The sequence below is a fragment of the Gossypium arboreum genome, chromosome 2 (genome assembly GCF_025698485.1).
Source record: "Gossypium arboreum isolate Shixiya-1 chromosome 2, ASM2569848v2, whole genome shotgun sequence".
Taxonomy (NCBI): Eukaryota; Viridiplantae; Streptophyta; class Magnoliopsida; order Malvales; family Malvaceae; genus Gossypium; species Gossypium arboreum.
Genome location: NC_069071.1, coordinates 85633247 through 85650295, shown reverse-complemented (window position 1 = coordinate 85650295; position 17049 = coordinate 85633247). Strand labels below are relative to the sequence as shown.

Here is a 17049-nt window from a genome sequence, read left to right as displayed (position 1 = left end):
AATTGCAATCATCACATAGATTTAAAGCTTACCAAGCTCAACCCCGAGCATGAACATATTGCCTATTCGTCATGAGCTCAAGGTACTTACCCGATTCGCTGTCCGGGATTAACTCGATAATGTCGCACACTCAGTGCCAATTGTAATACAAGAGCATATAGTGAATCCGCACACTTAGTGCTATATATTTTCCAGCTCGCACACTTAGTGCTATAGAATCAAACTCGCACACTTAGTGCTGTACAATTTTAAACCCGCACACTTAGTGCCAATCTTGTCACCGTGTCCATTTATACCCGCACACTTAGTGCCGTGACCAATACCTTATGCATTTTGCTGCCTTTATACATTCAACAATGGCATCATTCCATACACATACATTTTCATTTACACATCAATTCATTAAACACAATTGCATATATATTATGATCATTTAAATCAATACCAAATATATGCTTAATGACTTACCTCGGATGTTGTCGCATCGTTTTCAATGGCTATTCAATTACTTTGTCTTTCCCTTGTCCAACTTTGATCCTTTGAGTTCTTGAGCTAGTTCACACAAATTTAACTTATTAAAACCTCATTATGCTAGCTTATGGCGAATATGACAAGGAGTTTAAATGGTCATATGGCCACCCTTTTGCTTGGATACACATTGGTCATGCACATTTTATATTACATCAAGAAATTCAATACAATTCATTCAAGCATCAAGGAAAAGCTAAGGCCATCAATAGGCTACCTAAGGCCGAATATACACATCAACATATGTATTCGTTCATGTGGCCAAACATACACATTCATGTTAAGGCCGATTTCCACACTTGATACATTCAACAAGTAAGGTCGCTTGTATCGACTTAACACCAATTTGATTCAAGTTCACAACTAGGCTAGTATGCATATATACACTAGTAAATCAAACACTAACATTTGTACTTCACCTTACTAGCACTTCTCATTCAAATGACATGAACAACGAACATAGTTTCCTTTTATTTCCTACCATGGCCAAATGCCATACAACACCATACCATGCATCATTACAAGCTTTACTTTTAGCATGCAAATAACATCCACAAATCCACCTTAGTTGAACCTTAACTCATCTTCATGCCTCACCACGACAACATCAAACATCAAACATCAATGATACCAAGAAGACAACACCCATGGCGAATATCATCCCCATTTCATGGTAAAGGTTTAGACCATGGGTTAGGTGGAACTCAAACTATCAACTAAAACATGCATAAATCTCATGGATAACATCAACATACCTTAGTCTAGCAAACTCCCATGGCTGATTTTCTCAAGCTTCCCCTTTCTTCTTAGTACATTCGGCCAAGCAAGGAGAAAATGAGAGAATGAACACTTTTTTTTTTTCTTTCTTTGTTTTGTTTCTCTCATGTACGGCAAGGGGGGGAAAGCATCCACACACTTTTTTTTTTGTTATCATCATTTTCTTTTTCCATTTCTTTAATGCTAACTTTCTTATTTTATTGTTTCCTACATGCATCACTAGTCTAACATGTTGGAGGCATGTTTCCACCCATAGCATGGCCGGCCATCATGCTTCATTTTGGCTAATTTGACATGCAAGGACAACACTTTCCCACATGTATTAATAGGCCACCTTACATTTGCCTAGCACATTTCTAAATTTTCTCACATAAGTCCTATTTGATAAAAATTCACTTACAATTAACAAAATCCAAACATGAAATTTTCACACATGCATATATACATATAATGAGCATCAATTATGATGGTTAATTATTATTATAACTCGGTTTAGTGGTCCCGAAACCACTTTCCGACTAGGGTCAATTTAGGGATGTCACACGAACTCGTTGAGTTGAGTCCGAGTTCACTTATGGATGCGAACGCCCGAGCTCGTTGAGTTGAGTCTGAGTTCCCTTATGGGCGGGTCACATGGTAGCTTGGCTACATAAGTTCTGCAGGCTATTGAGTTTGTCTAGCTGAGGGTATGGCACTTACGTTCATGAAATCTGCGTATTCGAATTATATTCCGATGTGTTCAGCGGATGAATCTTAAGTGAAAGAGAAGAATGCCTAAAATGAAGGTGATATATTGGTAAGTGTGGTGAATGAGAAAATTTGATAGGTATGTGCTTAAATCCTTGGGTTGAGAACTTGGTATGATGAAATCGTAGAAAGATATTAAATGCAAACGAAACACGAATGTCTTGATGTTATTTATGCAAATGATGTTTTATGTGGAATTGCATGATTATGTTACTTGCTATTTGCATGTGAACTTACTAAGAATTTATGCTTACCCCCTCCTTTCCATTCATTGTAGTTGTTGACAAGCCGGCTTGAGAATCGGGATAGGTTGAAGACTCGTTCACACTATCCGAAGGCCTAAATTGGTAAAATGGCTTGTGTATTTTGAATGTGGCATGTATGGCAAAATACTCACTTTGTGTAATTGATTTTATGACATGGTTATGGTTTGGTAAGAAAAGGGTTTGTGAATGATTAGCCATTGGAATGGCCAATCTAAATCATATTTGATGCCATGTATGTTTAAAATGTTATTTAGTCCATGGAAATCTATAGTAAAGTGAAATTTGTTATAAAATAGAATAGTGCTATAGCAATAATGTGAATTTTAAAAATCACTAAAAATAGTAGAAATCGACTTAAATGATGAATAGGTTAAGGAATCGAAGCTTAATGAGTCTATTTTCATACGGATTGAACAAAATAGGTATATGAATTATATTTTATGAGATATTTGAATTTTTGTGAAATAGGGCCAGAGTGATTTCTGGATCCCCTGTTTTGACTTTAAGAATTCACCATAAATTGTAAAAAAAATAATTAGAAGTAATTATTTATTTTAAAGATTCCTTTTTGAGTCTAGTTTTAAGAGAAACAAATGATATAGTCATTGAAATTCTGTACAGAGAGAAATATGATTCGTAATACACAGAGGTCAGAGAAGTAGAACCCTGAAATAGGTAAGAATTTAACTAATAAACTGTACTAATTGGCCCAACTAAAAATTCTAGAAAAAAAATTAGTAGATAGATATATGAGTCTAGTTTCAGGAAAAATTTTTGGAATTGGATTTAGAGTTTCAAAACTCGAGATATGAATTTTTAAGCGACTATAATGCAGTTTGCCAACTTGTCTAGAAGTTTTAAAAATAAATTGTTTGAGCTGTATAAGTAATGAATTAAGTCCGTTAACACCTCGTATTTGACTCCCGTAACGGTCTCGAGTACAGGGCATTACATTTGGTGGTATCAGAGCATGTTTAGTTGGTTCTCGGACTAATGTGTTGTATGTACAGGTTTTGCTATACATGCCATATATATATTGTGATAGTGTGACGACTTCTGACCTTTTAAATGATTTTTTTATAGTAAATGGATCCCGATCCAGTTGCGGTTGATGATGTAGAGAGTAAAGCACCAGCTCCGGCTGAAGGGACGGTGCCAACTAAAAATCCACCTCCTACTGTTGGTCAAGGAGGAGGAGAAAGGGCTTCGGAAGTCTTTCTCCAGATGATGAATGCCTGGTATACTGAGTTCGTTCGTACGAACTCGAATGCACAACCTCCCTCACCTCCCCTGATTCCTCAACCTATATCCCCGATGTCTCAAGGCGTAGATCTAATGAAATTTCACAGAACTCCAGTTGACAGAATCCGTAAGCAAGGGGCCGAAGAATCCAGGGCAAATATTGATGATGATGCCTAGAAAGTAGAGTTTTGGCTTGAGAATTCTATTCGGGTATTTGATGAATTGTCTTGTACACCTGAGGAATGCTTGAAATGTGCTATATCATTGTTGAGGGATTTAGCTTATCATTGGTGGAAGACATTGACTTCAGTAGTATCGAAAGAGAAAGTAACTTGGGAGTTCTTTCAAGAAGAATTTCGGAAGAAACACATCAGTGAAAGATTTGTTGATCAAAAGCGTAAACATTTTCTTGAATTGAAGCAGGGAAACATGACAGTTACTGAATACGAAAGGGGGTTCGTTAGGTTGAGTAAGTATGCTAGAGAATATATTCCTACAGAGGCTAAAATGTGCAGATGATTTGAAGACGGGCTCAATAAAGACATCAAAGTATTTGTTGGGATTCTTGAATTAAAAGAAATGGTAGTACTGGTTGATCGAGCTTGCAAGGCTAAAGAACTACTTAAAGAGAAGAAAAAAGTAGAGGCCGAGACTAGAAATTGGAATAAAAAACCGACGAGCAGTTCATTCTCACAGCAATCCAGAAAATCTAGAAATATGAATCCTTGTTCACAGGTTTCGGCTGGAAAATCATATGGAAATTTTAAGAAGCAAAATGTGGGTCCTAAATCTCAGACTACTTCTGCGGCTAGTGTGGGAAATACGAGATTTGTTAAGCCCGAGTGCCAGCGGTGTGGCAGAAATCATTTTGGCCCATGTAGAGCAAATGAATGTTTTCGGTGTGGTTCTTTGGATCATTTTATTAGAGACTGCCTAGAGAGAGTCGAGAAAGAAAAATTTCAGAGTGTAAAAGCTAGTGGTGCAGACTCAAGGGGAAGATATTCGAGAAAAGCTGGAAATGAAGCAAGCAGCAAGAATGTAGCCAGAGATTTAGTAGTTAAATCTGAAGTAAGGGCTCCAGCTAGAACTTATGCTATAAAGGCACGTGAAGATGCTTCATCACCTGACGTGATTACTGGTATATTTTCTCTTTATGATGTTAATGTTATTGCTTTGATTGATCCCCGTTCTACTCATTCATATGTGTGCATGAAATTGGTGTCTAGTATGAATATACCTATTGAGAACACAGAATTTATGATTAGAGTGTCGAATCCGTTAGGCAAATGTGTGATAGTTGATAAAGTATGCAAGAAATGCCCTTTAATGATTTGGGGTTATTACTTTCCAGCCAACTTGATGTTGTTGCCGTTTGATGAATTTGATGTTATTTTGGGTATGGATTGGTTGACATTGCATGATGCTATAGTAAATTGCAAAGAAAAGGTTATAGAATTAAAGTGTGAAAGTGGTGAAATTCTGTGGGTTAAACCAGACAAATCAGAGGCATTATCTAGTATGATTTCTTCAATGTCGGCTCAGAGATATTTGAGAAAGGGTTATAAAGCTTATTTGGCGTATGTAATTAATACAAAAGAAATTGAAAAGAAAGTTGAATCAGTGCTGGTTGTGTGTGAATTTGCGAATGTATTTCCAGAAGAATTGCCGGGTTTGCCTCTAGTCAGGGAAGTAGAATTTAGTATTGAATTGATACCGAGAACAGCTCCAATCTCGATTGCTCCTTATAGAATGGCACTAGCAAAGTTGAAAGAATTAAAGTTGCAGTTGCAAGAGTTGACTGATAAAGGCTTTGTGAGACCGAGTTTTTCACCCTGGGGTGCTCCTGTGTTATTTGTGAAAAAGAAGGATGGTTCTATGAGATTGTGTGTTGACTATCGGCAATTAAACAAGGTGACAATCAAAAACAAGTATCCATTGGCAAGAATTGATGATTTGTTTGATCAGCTAAAAGGAGCGACATGGTTTTCAAAGATTGACTTGAGATCTAGGTACTACCAGCTGCGAGTAAAAGAGTCGGATGTGCCTAAAACTACTTTTAGAACAAGGTACGATCACTATGAATTTTTAGTTATGCCATTCAGGTTGAAAAATGCTTCTGCTGTGTTTATGGATTTAATGAATCGCATATTTCGGCCATACTTGGACAAATTTGTTGTGGTGTTTATAGATGACATCTTAATTTATTCAAAAGATGAGACAGAGCATGCTAAGCACTTGAGGATAGTTTTGCAAACTTTGAGAGATAAGCATCTGTATGCTAAGTTCAGTAAAAGTGAATTTTGGCTTCGGGACGTTGGATTTTTAGGTTATATTGTTTCAAGTGATGGTATACGGGTTGATCTTAGTAAAATTTCAGCCATTGTTGATTGGAAACCACCGAAAAATGTAATCGAGGTTAGAAGTTTCTTGGGGCTAGCTAGGTATTATTGGCGATTTGTAAATGGATTTTCTATAATTGCTGCTCCTATGACTAGACTACTCCGAAAGGATGATAAATTTGAATGGACGGAAGAATGTCAACAGAGTTTTGAATAATTGAAAGAGTTATTAACTGAAGCACCAGTGTTGGTACAACCCGAATCAGGTAAAGAACTTATGGTGTATAGTGATGATTCTCTAAATGGCTTAGGATCTGTACTTATGCAAGAAGGAAAAGTGGTGGCTTATGCTTCGAGATAGTTAAAATCTAACGAAAGGAATTATCCGACTCATGATTTGGAATTGGCTGCTATAGTGTTTGCTTTGAAGATTTGGCGACATTATCTATATGGTGAAAAGTGCCGAGTATATACAGATCACAAAAGTTTTAAGTACTTGACATAGAAAGACTTGAATTTGAGACAGCGAAGATGGTTGGAGTTGTTGAAAGATTACGAGCTTGTTATTGACTATCATCCGGGAAAAGCGAATGTGGTTGCCGATGCTTTGAGCAGAAAGTTGTTATTTGCTTTGAAAGCTATGAACACTCAGTTAAAGGTATCAGATGATGGTTCGATTCTAGCAGAGTTAAGAGCAAGACCGATGTTTTTACAAGAGATTTGTGAAGCTCAAAAAAATGATCAAGATTTGCAAACCAAGAGAAAGCAGTGTGAAGTTGATACGAGATCAGATTTCAGAATCGATTCTGATAGTTGCTTAATGTTTAAAAACCGGATTTGTATACCAAAAAATGATGAGTTGATTAAAAAGATTTTGCATGAAGCACATAATGGTTGTTTGGTGGTTCATCCGGGCAGTACGAAAATGTATAATGACTTGAAGAAAATGTACTAGTGGAGTGGAATGAAAAGAGATATTTCCGAGTTTGTATCAAAGTGCTTAGTTTGTCAATAAGTGAAAGCTGAACACCAAGTACCTTCGGGATTACTCTAGCCTATCATGGTTCCTGAATGGAAATGGGATCGAATTACTATAGATTTCGTATCAGGGTTGCCGTTAACTCCGGGGAAGAAAAATGCCATCTGGGTAATAGTTGACAGACTAACTAAATCGGCTCATTTTATTCTGGTACGTACGGATTATTCTCTTAATAAGTTGGCTGAATTGTATATCCGTGAGATTGTTAGACTTCATGGAATACCTTTGTCAAAAACTGATGGACAATCAGAGAGAGTAATTAAGATTCTTGAAGACATGCTTAGATGTTGCATATTGGAATTTCAAGGTAGTTGGGAAATGTACTTACCGTTGGTAGAATTTGCTTATAATAATAGTTATCAGACGAGTTTGAAGATGGCACCTTATGAAGCATTGTATGGTCGTAAATGTCAGACACCATTGTATTGGACTGAACTCAAGGAAAATCAGATTTATGGAGTTAATCTAATAAAAGAAACCGAAGAAAAGGTGAAAGTGATTCGAGATTGTTTGAAAGCTGCTTCAGATAGACAGAAATCTTATGCAGATTTTAAATGAAAGGAAATCAAGTTTCAAGTTGGTGATAAGGTATTTTTGAAAGTGTCTCCATGGAAGAAAGTCCTTAGATTTGGACGGAAGGGCAAGTTAAGTCCGCATTTTTTTGGACCGTATGAAGTAATTGAAAGAATTCGACCAGTAGCTTATCAGTTAGCATTACCATCTGAATTACAGAGGATGCATGATGTTTTCCACGTATCTATGCTACATTTCGGATCCTTCACATATAATTTCACCAATAGAAGTTGAGCTACGACTGGATATGACTTACGAAAAAGAACCAATTAAGATTTTAGCTCGAGAAGTCAAACAACTAAGAAATAAAAGTGTTGCTCTCGTGAAAGTATTGTGGCAAAAGCAAGGGGTAGAAGAGACTACATGGGAACCTGAGGAAACTATGAGAAACCAATACCCACACCTGTTTACCGGTAAGTTTTTCGAGAATGAAAATCTTACAAGGGCGGGAGAGTTGTAATATCCTGAATTAGGGCCTAAACAGAATAATGGTTTCGTGACCACAAATCCAAGATAGAAATAACTATTTTATAATTATCTTGATGTTTATGATATGATTGCATGATTGTGTGAAAATTTTGTGATGAAATCCTATGCCTAAAGTGCTTAAATTGAAATTAGGGACTAAACTGAATAATTTGCAAAACTTGCATTCTAGGACTTTTTAGTATGAAATTGCTTTGGAATATTAATGAGGAGGTCTTAAATAGCAATTTGACCAATTTATAACTCTATGGACAAAAATTGGACATGGATGGAATTTTTTTGAAAGTTTAGTAGGAAGGACATTTTGGTCATTTAGTTATTAAAATGAATTAAAAACAAAATTAAAAGCCAATTTTTGTCCATCTTCTTCATTAGGCTTAAATTTCAAGGGTTCTCCATAGCTAGGGTTTGTTTCAAGCTTCCAAGCTCCATAGTAAGTGATTCCAAGCCCCGTTTTTAATGTTCTTTACGTTTTTGGAATCCTGGTAGCTCGATTAAGCTTATGCTAGCAATAATTCAACCTAGGGTTCATATTTGGAAAAATACCCATAGGTGAAATTTGTGTATTTTGGTGTTTTATGATAGAATATGAGGTTTTAAATTATGTTAGACAACTTGTACTACTCGGTTTTAAGTGAAAACGAGTAAAAGGGCTTAATCGGTAAAAATACCTAATAGTCAGAAGTACATGTTAGAGTGTGTATTTGATGTTGCTATAGAAGGGAAAAATGATCAACATGTCATAAGACATAAGAATAAGTGATGAAGTTTAATTCCCGAGCCTAGGGGCAAAAGTGTAATTATGCAAAAGTTTAAGGGCAAAAATGTAATTTTGCCAAAGTTCGTATTAAAGATTGTTTTGATGAATGTATGTATTAAATAAGATTAATTTGGCATTATAGGTCAAGAGAAACGAGATTCAAGTCGCGATCGAGGGAAAAACAAAGTTTACGAAGAATAGGCTCGATTGCTAATATTTTGTATCGAGGTAAGTTCATGTGTAAATGTAGTAACATAATTGTCATTTTAAGCAATTTAATGGTTATTGTTGAATAATATGTAATTATGTGAATTACTTGATAAGTATGAACTATCACCGAAGTATCGATTTCGATATTCCGTGGAAGACGAAAAAGATGTGTAATCGAGGAAAAAGCCCGTTTGAACCTTGGGAATAGATTAGAATACAAGTGACATGTCACTAGGATATTTGAGTTCCGAACTCGTTGAGTTGAGTCCGAGTTCGTGAGATGTAACTAGGTATCTGAACTCGTTGAATTGAATCCGAGTTCACTTATGGATGCGAACGCCCGAGCTCGTTGAGTTGAGTCTGAGTTCACTTATGGGCAGGTTACATGGTAGCTTGGCTACATAAGTTCTGCAGGCTATTGAGTTTGTCTAGCTACGGGTATGGCACTTACGTTCATGAAATCCGCGTATTCGAATTATATTCCGATGTGTTCAACGGGTGAATTTTAAGTGAATGAGAAGAATGCCTAAAACGAAGGTGATATATTGGTAAGTGTGGTGAATGAGAAAATTTGACAGGTATGTGCTTAAATCCTCGGGTTGAGAACTTAGTATGATGAAATCGTAGAAAGATATTAAATGCAAACGAAACACGAATGTCTTGATGTTGTTTATGCAAATGATGTTTTATGTGGAATTGCATGATTATGTTACTTGCTATTTGCATGTGAACTTACTAAGCATTTATGCTTACCCCCTCCTTTTCATTCATTGTAGTTGTTGACAAGCCGGCTTGAGAATCGGGATAGGTTGAAGACTCGTTCACACTATCCGAAGGCCTAAATTGGTAAAATGGCTTGTGTATTTTGAATGTGGCATGTATGGCAAAATACTCACTTTGTGTAAATGATTTTATGACATGGTTATGGTTTGGTAAGAAAAGGGTTTGTGAAAGATTAGCCATTGGAATGGCCAATCTAAATCATATTTGATGCCATGTATGTTTAAAATGCTATTTAGTCCATGGAAATCTATAGTAAAGTGAAATTTGTTATAAAACAGAATATTGCTGTAGCAATGATGTGAATTTAAAAAATCACTAAAAATAGTAGAAATTGACTTAAATGATGAATAAGTTAAAGAATCTAAGCTTAATGAGTCTATTTTCATATGGATTGAACAAAACAGGTATATGAATTATTTTTTATGAGATATTTGAATTTTTGTGAAACAGGGTGAGAGTGATTTCTGGATCCCCTGTTCTGACTTTAAGAATTAACCATAAATTGTAAAAAAATAATTAGAAGTCATTCTTTATATGTACAGATTCCTTATTGAGTCTAGTTTTAAGAGAAACAAACGGCATAGTCATTGAAATTCTTTACAGAGAGAAATATGATTCGTAATACACAGAGGTCAGAGAAGTAGAACCTTGAAATAGGGGAGACTTTAACTAATAAACTGTACTAATTGGCCCGACCAAAAATTCTAGAAAAAAATTAGATAGATATATGAGTCTAGTTTCAGGAAAAGTTTACGGAATTGGATTTTGAGTTTCAGAACTCGAGATATGAATTTTTAAGCGACTATAATGCAGATTGCCAGCTTGTCTGGAAGTTTTAAAAATAAATTGTTTGAACTGTATAAGTGATGAATTAAGTCTGTTAACACCTTGGATTCGACTCCAGTGACGGTCTCAGGTACGGGGCATTACAGGTTCGAAAAAAGATTAAAAATTTGGCTTGTGTATTGTAATGTACCTTACTTCAATAATTAATATTAAGTTACATTTTACAAAAAAAATTAATGAATAAATGAATAGGTTTGTGTTTCCACTGCATGAGTTACCATATAGTCATTAGCACTTCTCCTCGATGCTCTTGAGTTGTGTGTACACATTGAAGTCATTGAGTTCGCGACTTCTACATTTTCTCCAATCAAGTTTATCCCAAGAATCTCGGGTTGTAGGGCTCAGAAGCAATCAAGTTGGCTTAGTTTCTTCTGAGCCTTGCAACCCGGGATTCTCGAGATAATTTTTTCCCTTTATACCCCACCCCATCCCCTATATAAACCTAAAAATTTCACTTGCCGTGTCAGTATTGAGCCATCACTTGAGAAGCCATGATCGCTTTGCAACTCGAGGTCGAAGTTGGCAGTGATTATATCATCTTGGGTTGAAGTGTAAATAAGGCTTCAAGTTTATAAGGGTTATGTTGTCAAAGGATGGAGCATAACCAGGGTTGTAGTTGGCGGTGTTAATGTGAGCACCACAACGAGTTTTTCCTTATCAAAGGAGCATGCTTCATAAAACCAATACACAAGTGTGAGAAAGGAAAACACAAGGGGCATTCCAATGTAATCAAGTAATTTGTGTTGTCTATCTCCACCAAAGGCGGTGACCTTATTAGTATAACCTATTACACCCCAATGCTGTCACGTGTCATGATAACGAGGTCATCGCCTTCGGTGGTGATGGATATGACACATTACTTGACTATACTAAAATGCCACTGCGTTTTTCTTCTCGTATTTGTGTTTGAGTTTTATAAAGCATTATCTTCTGATAAGAAGAGCCCGTTGTCGTGCCCACATAACCACTGTCAACTACGACCCATTTATGCTCCATCCCTTAACAACTTAACATTTGTAAACTTGAAACACAATTACACTTCAACCCCAGACCATATAATGACCGTCAACTTATATCTTGAGTTGCAATACGATCCGACTTTCTAGGTGATGGCTCCATACTCATATGACAGATGAAATTTATAGATCACCTAGCGCTATGGCACCACTGTTAATTCAAAGCTTCCTTAAAACTATAATAATGTTTATCTCAAACACAAACAAAAATAAATCTACAAACTTTTAATTTTCAACCGAATTTTTTTTTTACCAAAATGAAAACATGCCCTACACGACACGTTTTCTTTTCTCTTCAAAAAAACAACATAGATGAAGAAATTCTCGAATCTTTTATTTTTTGAGCATATTCTATTAAATTAACCAAATTTAATCATATAACTATTAAATATAAAAAAAAATTGAGGCGGGAGTGTTGCTGTTTTATGAGTATTAAAGCTCAAATGACCGTTACACAGAAATTTTCCGCCGAAAAGGAAACCTCGAAACCAACTTTTCTTAGATGAAGAAGCTTTTTAGAAGTAGCTATAATGAATTTATGTACACTGCTCTCAAAATCCATTTCCAGAAATTTGGCTTCCCTCTCGTACCCATTTCATATGTTCACAACTTTACCAGAACCCTACATTCCAATTCAAAGTTTGATGTCGTTCTTAATGAGCTCGCTGAGCTCCATCCTCCAAAACCCAGTTCCCACGCTGCCCAATCACCGTCGGGAATGGATGTGCCCTTTGATCATGAGAGACCCACGAAGCGGAATGAATCAGCGGTTCAGATTTCACATCCGTGGCAGGAGTGGGTGGATTTGATGGAATGCTTGTTGAGGAGAGGCTATTTCGATGGAGATGGAAACCCTTTTGAAAATGGCCAATTGGGTTCCAAAGAAGCCAATAGTATCCGCACTGCGTGCCTTAATTTTGCTAGGGATCGCTTTAGTCTTATAAGGTAATGGAGGATTTTCAGTAATGACTATTTCATCTATTTTCTTTCTTTAGGTTTGGGTGCATATAGCCTGTTTGATAATATTCCTCTCAGTTAAAATCCTCTTCTTTTTTTTTTTTTCCTTAACGTTCGTCGGGAATTGACTTGCTTCGACCACTATGTTGGTTAAGAGTTTTTCCCCTGAGAACTGTTTTGTTGTTTCTGAATAGTCTTTTGGCTTCCAGGTATTTCTCAAGGAAAGATATTCAGATCATAGTAGGATGTGGATGCCCAAGCCTAGATAGGAAAGTTGTCAATTCTGGGAAGCGCTTAAGAGCTCATGTGGGCATTGATGAAGGAAATGTATGCACTAGGGCTCTTCTCTTTTGTTAGTGCCTATAGTTGATGTGGCCAGCGAAACAGACATTTTCAGTTTTTCTTTTTCCTGATTATTGTTCTTTTATTTTCTCTTTGCAGGTTTGCAGCTCATGCAAATTGAGAGGAAGCTGTGATAGGGCTTATGTGAAGGCACGTGAAGATCAAGGTGGGAGGACCGTGGATGTGATGCGCATTTTATTGACATACGGTCTGGACTCGATCACCAGTTCTGTAGAGAACAAGCCATGTCAAAACAAATCAGTTAAAGAATCAGTTCGAACACTGCTGAAAGAAATGGTTGATTATGGCAGCAAAGATCAACAAGCTGACATGCCGAATGCAGCACCCTCAAGAGGGGATGCTTCACTGCATGATCATTCAAGTACACAAGGACACATAAAATTTCCAATGAAGCCAGGCGATTGGCTTTGTCCCAAGTAATTTGATAGCCTAATGTTATAGTGATTTGAAAATTTGATTCTCGAAGTGTTTGTGCATTGTGAATTTAATTTGCTTTGCTTTCCATTTGGCAGATGCAACTTCCTAAATTTTGCAAGAAATATTAAGTGCTTGCATTGTGATGGTTTATTCGAAGAAAGACTGAGGCAAATGCGGGAGGATCAGGATCATCTGCCATTAAAGAAGGGAGATTGGATATGTGAAAGGTTCTGATTCTTTAGTTTCTTTTGAGTTTCTAATGGTGCATTCCTGATGAAGACTTCCAATTCTTACAGATGCAACTTCTTAAATTTTGCAAAGAATACAAGATGTCTGCAATGCAAAGAAAATCCCCCAAAACGACATCTCAATCCCGGGGAATGGGAATGTGAATCGTGAGTTTTCTTTTGCATTCAATTTCCCTTGAATTCTCCAAAACTGAAATATAACAGCCTTGTTTATTATGTTATGGAAAATTTGAATGTTTGGCATTATACAGGTGCAACTATATTAACTTTAGACGAAATATGGTGTGCTTGAAATGTGACCACAAACGGCCAAAGGTGCCAAATGCTTCAGGTACATGCACTGGTGAATTTGAAGGCACCATTGGTAAATCCACAAGGCGAGACAGAAAGCAAAGTAAAGATTCAGATAGATGGAGGTTTGTACATGAAGATAATGAAGATGAAGAATGCTTGGATTCAAGGACAGAGAATTCCAAGTTCACTGATTTTCCCATTACTAGAAGTAGGACTACTTGGTCATTTAACACAGGGAAATGCGAGTCGACATTGGAGATGGAAGCAAAGAACAAAAGTCTGCCAACAGTAATGCAAAATGATGGATCTAAATGCACTGACAGTCAGAGAAAGTTGGAATTGCTTGAATGTTCCGACGATGAAGAGATGTCTGGGTGGTTTCGGCGTCGATAGAAGGTCCCTCTTAAAGGTTAATTTCTTCATACCTGCATCTAAAAGTGGTTGACATGATCTAGATGAATGCTCTATTTCCCAAAAGCCTAGTTCTGAAATTGGTTGGTTTATTAAAATTTCAATTGTTTCTAATTGTTAAATTACCATTCAAATATAAGAATCATGTTTCTAACTAATTTTTCTGCTTTGCTTATTGATATACCCTTGTCTAGAACCCTTAGTTGGATCATTCAACAACTACAACAATATGACGGAGCTCAACCTTTGAGTCTTGCCAAGAAAACTACATGTCTTCTTTTAGAAATCCAAGTTTACACCTAATATGATATTTTCCTTCAATTGAGAAACCTTTAAATTGGTCCATATAAATCTCTTCCTCCGTATCTCCATATAGAAAGTCTATTTTCACATCCATTTGATGTAACTCTAATCATAATGAGTCACTAATGCTATAATAAATTTTAAGGAGTCTTTCTTAGGGACAATAAAAAAGTCTATATACTCAACCCCATCTTTCTTAGCATAACCTTGGGTAACTGGTAGTCTGCTTTATATCATTTGATATTTTCATTTGATTCATATTTGCTTTTAAGATTCATTTGCATTTAACTCGTTTCGAATCTTTTGGCAATTTGATTAGATTCTAAACTTTGTTTTGTTTCATATATTTCATCTCATCTTTCATGAAATTTAATCATTTGTCAGATTCAACATTATTTATGGCTTGTGAAAACAAAACTGAATCGTTATTGATTACAATATAAAATATTGGCCATTACAAATAAAACACATAAGCATTAGGGTTGACTGATTTTCTTTCTTTGTGATCTTAATAGCATTTTTTTTGTGGATTTACTTTCATAAGAGCTTTGTGAGATTGTTTCTTGTAAGAGAGTTTCATTATTTAAATTTTTTGAAACACTTCCACTAACTTCACCATTCAAAAGGAATCTAACTTTACTGATTTATATGATTATTGAACTTAGGTTTGAAATGCAAATCTGTATCCTTCGAATTTCTCTAGATAATTAATCCACTTATTGCAGGAGAATCTATTTTTTTTTCATATGGATTATATATTCTTCCTTCTGCTTGGCAACCCCAAACTTATAGGTGCCTTAAACTAAGTATTCTCCTAGTCCACGACTTAAAAGAAGAGGCTGCCTTATTAGGAGCCAACATCAATTTTGGGCAGATGCATTTGCAAAGACATTAGTAACTAGAAGTTGTTTATCATGCTACAAACCATATCCAATAAAGTCCATGCAACACCCCTTACCCGAGCCGATGACGGTCTCGATTAGACGACGTTACATTTGATGTCTAGTGGCATCTTCAGTGACACAATCGATGATTGATGATCATCTATAAGTTTAACCATTTCAACGTCTCAATATGGTCAACCCATGGGGAATTTAACTATCCTGGGGCTCATTGGATCGATTTAATTGCGTTTTAAAAGTAAACTGCGGTATCATTGCTTGAGACTTGCCTCTCTGTTTTTCAAATTTTAGCTATTGACTTTGGAGGTCTTGATACGTGCTTTGTAAGTATTGAGACTTATGTGCAAAAATGCACAAGTTAGGTCAATCTAAGGTTTCTTGACCTATAAGGTCTACAATTGCTTAGGAAGTTTCCTATCTTATGGCCTAAATGGCTATCTTATGGTATTTAAATGCATCCTAAACAACAAGTTTCCTATCTAGCTTCAACTAGTTAACCATTCTTTCATCACAATCTAATAAGAAGATAATATCAAAGCACCCTCAAACCAAATCGAAAAGTACTTAATTTACATACTAAACTACATAGCCAATACATATACCAACGACTTTATGGAAACACCTAATATGTATATGCTAAAGCTATCATTTAATTACCCAAAAGGATAAGAAAAAGTTCATATTAGTATGATTGTGACTTTGTTCTGTTGATACAATTCTTCTCGAGTTTTTGATTTGGCTCGATTAATCTGTGCACATAAAAGAACAATAATACGTTGAGTATTATAATTCTCACCAATAATTCTATGAAACTCATACAATTAAAGTCCAATTCAAATTATAATTAATATAATCATGTGACCTAAAGTACAATAATTTATATTCAAGACTTAAAGCAATTATTGATGTATTTAAATCTTAGTCATTTTATTAAACTAAAATGGACATTAATTCATGATCTCATAGCTTTTATCATGATTTAACATGATAACATCTAGCATGCATAACGTACTTGTTCAATATTCATGTCATAAAATCATTTACTAATCCTATATATTATGACCCAACAATTTCTAACACTTCAACTCTAAGCAATTATCGTAGTTCAACTTGATGATTAGAATTCCACTTTACGAACTTGATTCAATAGTGCATTTCGATTTAACCTAACGTGATAAGCCATTCAAGAATGATCCAATGAATCAAATACCATTCTCCATTCAAATAGCAGGGTTTGGCGATGGTTCGATCAAATCATAGTATATCACATATAACATTAACAATCAGATCCATTTCATGGATCATTTACGATATTTAATTCGGTAGATGCGATCAATAACACATACAATAATTTAGTATAATTTGGTGCACAAATCAGAAATAAAAACCTGTGAAAAGTGCAATTGACAATTCAGTATCACGATATTTAACAGTGATTTGATTTGGTAACAATGATCGATAAGCATATTTTGATTCTTAATCACCCATTTGTAAACACTAGTAGAGGTCAAGGTCAGGTACATGGATCTAACCCACACACCA

The 17049-nt window shown here is 35.7% G+C and overlaps 1 protein-coding gene across 1 annotated transcript; it reads left to right on the top strand.

The window, feature by feature from the left end:
- Positions 1–12021: 12021 nt before the first annotated feature.
- On the top strand, positions 12022–14460 carry LOC108482246 (zinc finger protein VAR3, chloroplastic-like). The gene is made up of 6 exons (XM_017785361.2): positions 12022–12557; positions 12779–12896; positions 13011–13348; positions 13445–13576; positions 13646–13744; positions 13849–14460. Exons 1-6 carry the CDS (start codon positions 12115–12117, stop codon positions 14282–14284), a joined length of 1566 nt encoding a protein of 521 aa, XP_017640850.1. The 5' UTR covers positions 12022–12114; the 3' UTR covers positions 14285–14460.
- Positions 14461–17049: the final 2589 nt, after the last annotated feature.

Excerpts from the sequence above, each read along its gene's own strand:
- LOC108482246 (XM_017785361.2), top strand. The coding sequence starts at position 12,115 with ATGAAGAAGCTTTTTAGAAGTAGCTATAATGAATTTATGTACACTGCT. Across the intron at positions 12,558-12,778 it reads GATCGCTTTAGTCTTATAAG|GTATTTCTCAAGGAAAGATA; the intron begins GTAATGGAGGAT and ends TTTGGCTTCCAG. Across the intron at positions 12,897-13,010 it reads TGGGCATTGATGAAGGAAAT|GTTTGCAGCTCATGCAAATT; the intron begins GTATGCACTAGG and ends TTCTCTTTGCAG.